This window comes from Leptopilina heterotoma, unplaced genomic scaffold, assembly GCF_015476425.1.
Source record: "Leptopilina heterotoma isolate Lh14 unplaced genomic scaffold, ASM1547642v1 Lhet_45, whole genome shotgun sequence".
Taxonomy (NCBI): domain Eukaryota; kingdom Metazoa; phylum Arthropoda; class Insecta; order Hymenoptera; family Figitidae; genus Leptopilina; species Leptopilina heterotoma.
In genome coordinates this window covers 3,959,205-3,965,862 of record NW_025111086.1, presented here as the reverse complement: position 1 = coordinate 3,965,862, position 6,658 = coordinate 3,959,205, and the positions used below count along the sequence as shown (strand labels likewise).

The window sequence follows — 6,658 nt, the reverse complement described above, 5'->3', positions numbered from 1 at the left end:
AATTGTCTGTATATTCAATTCTTGATATTTTTATAAATAATAAAAAACTTCTTAGAAATTTCAATTATTTTTAATATACAATTCTTGGTGGAATTTTAATTATTCTTAACATAATTTCAATAAAATTTTTCGCTGGAATTCAATTATTTTCATAAAAAATGAAATTCTTGGTAAGAATTCAATTATTTTGATAAGTAATAAAAATCTTTACAGAAAATCAATTATTTTTAATAAAATTTACCAAAAATTCGGTTTTTTTCCTATTTTTAATAAATTCATGCAAAAAAAATTTCTCATAAAAAATTCTTTGCTGGAATTAAATTAAATTCAGTTCAATTTTCCAATTCAATTTTAGTAAAATTTTTTCAAAGAGTTCAATTATTTTCATAAATATTAAAAGTCTTTGCAGGAATTCAATTATTTTTAATAGAATTTTAATAAAATTTCTCAAAAAATTCATTTTTTCGTGAATTTTAGCAAATTTATGAGAATTCAATTATTTTCATATAATTGAATTCTTTGCTGGAATTCAATTGTTTTTATAAATAATACAATTGTTTTTTAGCATTTCAATTATTTAAAAAATTTTTTAGCAAAATTCTTCCTGAAAATTTAAGTCGTAAATAATAAAATTCTTTACAGGAATTCAGTTATTTTTCAGCATTAAAAATGTGCAATGTAATTTTATACAAAATTTTTAATCTCAATGAAATATTAAGAACATTAATTCTTTTGAACTAACAAAATTTTATAAATGTAAAGTAAAACAATTTTAACGGTAAACTAAAACTTTTTGAACGTTCAAGTAAAACGATTTTAACGGTAAACACAACATTATTATTTATTAAATAATGTTTTTAATTAATCAATTAATTATGATATTCGTCATCAGTTTTCCAAAAATCCCAAATTTTAATCTTTCCATCATTAGCAGACGATAATATTTTGTGATCATCCATTTTGATTTTTAATATTAATCCATTACTTGCGTTCAACGTTCGAAAACACAATTCTCTTGGATTAGACGTAGGATCGAGACAAGCTACCATATCCCAAATTTTTATTTTTTCATTTTTTGATCCGCTTATTATGTACTTTTCGTTGAAAGTTATACTTCTGACCATTTCATAATGGTCTTTTAACTCTTTGAGGCAACAAAGCGTGTCTACTTTCCATATTCGAATAGTTTGATCAGCGCTGCCGCTAACAATTATATTATTTTCATATTTTAAGCAGGTAATACCTCGAATATGTCCTGTTAGAGTGGAATGAATCCTAAATGTGGACCTATTCCACAATTTTATTGTTGTGTCAGTGCTGCCTGACGCAATATATTTTTCATTTAAATCGACAACATTTACTGAATTTTCATGTCTCAAAGAAATTTGCCTATCGAATATTTTTGGAGAAATAATTGTCCATACTGCAAGTGAACAATCCTTACTGGCCGTTATTAATGTATTATCTTTTAAAGCTATGTCCATTACATTATCAGTGTGATGCCTTAGGATTTGTATTATTTCACCATCTTCTGTATTCCGTACAATAATTTGCTTATCACACGAAGAGGAAATGAGATAATTTTGATTATAAAATTTCAATCCCAATATTGCAGCACTGTGGCCGCCCTACAGGATTTTCGTAATTGCTTTACTTTCGATATTCCACACTCTAATTTTTACCATCATTGTGTCCGGAAAATATTTAATTATTATTGAACGTGCGATTGCATAAATTACTTTGGCCTTTTTCACTTCTGTTTCATATTGAGTGACACAAATTTCTTTGTTTCTCCAATTATCATCAATTTCTTTTGCAATTGATGAAATAGAATTAAACATATTTTGGTAAAAATTATTTTCGTCACTTCGAAAATCAATTTCTTTTCCTAAATGTTTGTTGAACTCCATTTTTTTAATAACTGTTCGCCACAAAGAATTATTTTCAGCCTTCTTTTTCTATCAATTTTTTCCACAATCTTTCAGTGGATATGACTTTGTACCATTCGGTATTTACATATTGTACGTTGTTGAGTAAGGGGGCATCGAAATTTTTAAAAATCTTTGCTACGATGCAACCTTGTCCGCGTTTTGAAAGCAATGATATAATATCTGCTGATCGATCCCTCTCAAGTTGGTAGTCCGCATATTTTTTAACTTTCTTAAGATCTTCATCATTCATCATTCACCATGAAAGTGGAAATCTTTTCTAAACGTTGCCAAAAAAACTGCAAAAATCCCACCTCCAGGTAAAAATCAAAATTTGTTCCATAATAAAAATGTAGAAAATAACGTAATAGGAAAAGGGAACCGGATATTGATAAATTGCTCCACACGCTGTCAGGATATGAATTCTATGTGAATTTCTGTTCACCATGAAAGTGGAAATCAAATTTGGAAAAAAATCTGCAGCTCGATGTGAACGGTGGACGTCGAAGGGCAGTATTTATAAAACAAGATGGCGACCAGCCAGTCCTACGTACCCAAATTTGGAAAAAAAACTGCAGCTCGATGTGAACGTTGGACGCAGGAAGTTGGCATTTCTCAAAAAAGTTGGCTAGCAGACAGTACTACGAACCCAAATTCGAAGAGAAATCTTCAGCGGAAAGGCGAATTCAGTTATTTTCGTAAATAATAAAATTCTTTGTTGTAATTCAATTATTTTCAATAGGATTTCAATTATATCAATTCAATTTTACTGAAAGTTCTTCAAACATTTTTTTTTAAATTTTAATAAATTAGTTAAAATTCAATTATTTTTACAAATAATAAAATTCGTTTTTAAAATTCAATTATTTCCAGTAGAATTTTAATAAAATTTATCAAAAAATTCTTTTTTTGTTAATTTTAATAAATTCATGAGAATCCAATTTTTGTCACAAAAAAATTCTTCGCAGAATTTTAAATATTTTCAATTAAATTTTAATAAAATTTCTCCTAAGAATTTCTTTAATAGGAATAAATTCGCAAAAATTCAACTCTTTACAATTGAATTTTAATAAAATTTTTCAAAATAATTCGGATATTATCAAAAATTCTAATTAAGTTCTTTTCTAGAATTTAATTACTTTTAAACTTCAAATTCTCTTTTTTTGACAAATATTTCGTTGAAAAAATTACTGCGATCCCTGAAATATTAATACAAAAAAATGAAAAGTATTTTTTCAATTAATTAGAATTTAGTAGAAAAATTTATTAATAAATAAATAAACAAAAAAGGAACTAAATAATGTAAGCAACAATTCAAAAAATTACATACGTAAATGTAATAAAAAATAAATAAAATAAAAAAAAATCAGATTGGTAGGACTCGAACTCTTAACATAGTATTACGAGTCGAGGACGCTAACCACGTGACTAAGCCACTCCTAATTATAATATATACTATAATTAAAAATTTTTAAATAGATAAAGTAAAAAAAAGTAAAAATTGTTTTATTAATAATATTAATATTAAACAAATCAAAAGAAAAATTCACAAATGGAAAAAACTAATTTTGGAGAAGAGTCTAAATAAGCCCAGAATCCGATATTGTTTATTTTTTCCCGTTTAATATTCTCATATTTCTATAGATTCGATTTTTTTTTCTCTAGTAAATAAGATTTCTAGTCGTCGAAAGAACTGTTAACGTGCAATCGCTTAGGGCGAGAAAAAGAAGTATATTTTTAGAGAAGTGCGCAAGATAATAATTATTATATTTTATATATAAATATATATTATATTTTGCATCTTGTGACATACACTGCGGCCTTTCGCGTAAAAATTAAGGGGTCACAAGAGAATTAAAATTATATAAGTGAATATTTTTTAAACACTAAAAATGTCCTTATAGTCAACCAACTAGTTTATCATCATATCTGCCCTTTCACAAATTTTTCTCATTATTTATTAGTCTTTTTTTCTTTAGTCCTTTTTAGTTTTTTTCATTGTTAAAATATATAATTTTTATTCATTTCATTTAAAATATAAATTTCTTTTTTGGAGTTGAAACATAAATCGAAATTAATTATAATATTAATTGATTATAAATTAATTAATTGTCATATTTTATTAATTATGATATTAATTAATTATAAATTAATGAAATGTAATATTTTATTAATTATTATAATATTTTTTTTTAGTAGAAAAATTGAGTGCGGTTGGTGGGACTCGAACTCTTGATGTCGTATTGCGAGTCGGGGACGCTAACCACGTGACTAAGCCACTCTTATTACAAAATTAATTAATAATTATAATAATTACTTTAATATTAATATATTAATTTATATTATTTATTATTATTAACATTATTATTATTATTAATGTTAATATTAATATTATTATTGGTAATTATTATTATTTTTTTTTATTAGTAAATTAATATTAATTTAACTCCAAAAAAAAATTTTCTTCTTGTAATATTTATGTAAGTGTATAGGAAATGTTTTTAGAAAAATTTGATATGACGAGTGAAATGAGAAATTTTTGAAGTCGAACCCTGGCGAGAGGCTGTTTTGTAAATACTAACTTTGTAACAAATTTTTTATTTTTTTTTTTTTGATAAAAATAAAGGGCGTGTTATACATATAGCTGCGAATATGCAAAGCATGATGAATAGCTATTCTATTTGTTCTTTCTCGTTAATTAATTAAAATAATTAAATAAAAAAATACTATTTCGAATTTTGTAAATTTTGAAAACAGAAAAAAAATATATTCTCAAAGTTTGAAAATAAAAAAAATTAACATAACGGGGTTTGCACTTATTAAGTAATTGGCTACAATTATTATAATAGCCATAAATATTATTTTATTATGCGAGCGTATAGTCGTAAATAATATTACCATGGCTTTTTACGTTCAAAGTTATTAAATTAAAAGCTATAATAATATCGGGTTAGATTCTTCTTTAACACTTTACCATCGAGTATACATTAATTTTCATCCCTTATTTTCAAATTACATATTTTAGAATATCTATTTCATTTTTTTTCTTTTATACATTTCTGTTCGAGTTGAAATTTTTTCTTTGGGAAAAAAAAATATGAGAAACGTTTTTTAATGTATTTTCTAAAGAGGGGAAAAAATGATTTTTAATAGTATTATAAACGTTGAGGTACTTCAAAAGTACCGAAAAAGAAATGCTATTGTTGATCTCATCTTTCTGGTATCAAACCAAGATTTTTGATGATATTTTTGAAATTTTTTGTTAATATTAGAAATTAAAAATTTTTTAATTAGTAACTGTTGGTAAAAAATTTTTATAGTGACTGTATTTTTTCGAATTTGAGAAAGAAATTTAAGACTGAAATTTTGAAAATACACTGTAGAAAAAAATTGATTGTAATAACCGATTACTTGTATCAAATAAATATTTACTTGAATCAAATAATTTTTATTTAAATCAAAATAAATTGTTGTTGAAAGAATAATTTCAGTATTTGCAGCAAATGAACTTTAATCAACTTAAATAAATTTATTCAAATTAATATTAATATTATAAATAATATTATAATTGTTATTATAATTAATAATAATAACAATAATAATAATAATAATAATAATAATAATAATAATAATAATAATATAAATTTATTTATTCAGTGAAGATTTAATTCATTATTTGTTGTATCAACGAATAAAAATTTTCAACTCTGTGAGGATTCGAACGCATGACGACACGCTCGATCTGATTCACATTTCTTAATGCCTTAACGACCGTGACCAATTCCTAGAATTAATTAATTATATTAATAACAATACATATCTTACACATAAATAATTAATTATTTCTAGTCAAAATAAATAAAATAAATAATAAAAAAGTAATAATAATAAGAAACGGCTTTTTTGTAAGTAGGTTTAGACATTTAAATAAATTTATTCTACTTTTTTTTAATATAAAAATATAAATTATTACTGACTTTTGCTAATTTTATTAATTTGATACAAATTAAATAAAGTAATCGTTTATTTAAATCAAGTCAACCTTTTTTTCAGTGCAAAATTAAAAAAAAGAAAAAATTATTAGAAACTTTAAAAGAAAATAAATAAAATATTAAAAGAAGAAAAATGTAAAAATAATTTTTACTTTTTTTTCTATTAGAAAAAAAGAGAAAAAAATCAAGGTTGGATATCGAGGGATTTTCACATAATGCTAGAATTGCTGTTATAAATATTTGCAATTGTTCATTGCTGTACATCGTCAAAAGATAAAAGGTGCGTCAACTTATTTTTTGTAAATAAAAAAAATCATGCGAATTGATAATCTTTCAATATAAAAAAAAATGAGGAAAAACATTGCCCTCAATATTTATATTGTATATAACGCAATATATAAACAAATACAATAAATATTGCTTAGGGAAAAAAATCTAATAAAACGATTATGTCATCGCAAACCTTTATAATAATGTACAGTATTGTAACAAAAAATACGTTATATATATTTTATATATAACTTTTTTATTACTCGCTTTTACGATAAATATTTGCGCAAAAAAAATGGTTTGTAACATGTTAATTAAAAAAAAAAGAATTAAAAATATACAAATGCACGTACCGCAAAATTAATCTTTATTTATTTATTATACCCTTACCTTTTTTTAATAAATTTTTAATTATTTTTTTAGTTAATAACAAAGACGTTCAAAATAAAACAATTTGCATAATAATTA

The 6,658-nt window shown here is 23.5% G+C and overlaps 1 protein-coding gene across 1 annotated transcript; it reads right to left on the bottom strand.

The window, feature by feature from the left end:
• Positions 1 to 869: 869 nt before the first annotated feature.
• LOC122507223 (F-box/WD repeat-containing protein 1A-like) lies at positions 870 to 1,841 on the bottom strand. Its single transcript, XM_043619831.1, has 2 exons — positions 1,740 to 1,841; positions 870 to 1,628 (listed from the first exon to the last, which is right to left on the bottom strand). The coding sequence occupies exons 1-2, from the start codon at positions 1,839 to 1,841 to the stop codon at positions 870 to 872; spliced, it is 861 nt and encodes a 286-aa protein (XP_043475766.1).
• Positions 1,842 to 6,658: the final 4,817 nt, after the last annotated feature.

What these genes read in the sequence shown, in the direction of transcription:
- LOC122507223 (XM_043619831.1), bottom strand. Translation starts at nt 1,841, where the DNA reads ATGTTTAATTCTATTTCATCAATTGCAAAAGAAATTGATGATAATTGG. An exon ending in CAGAAGTGAAAAAGGCCAAA is followed by an intron (nt 1,629 to 1,739) that starts GTAATTTATGCA and finishes AAAATCCTGTAG; the next exon opens with GGCGGCCACAGTGCTGCAAT.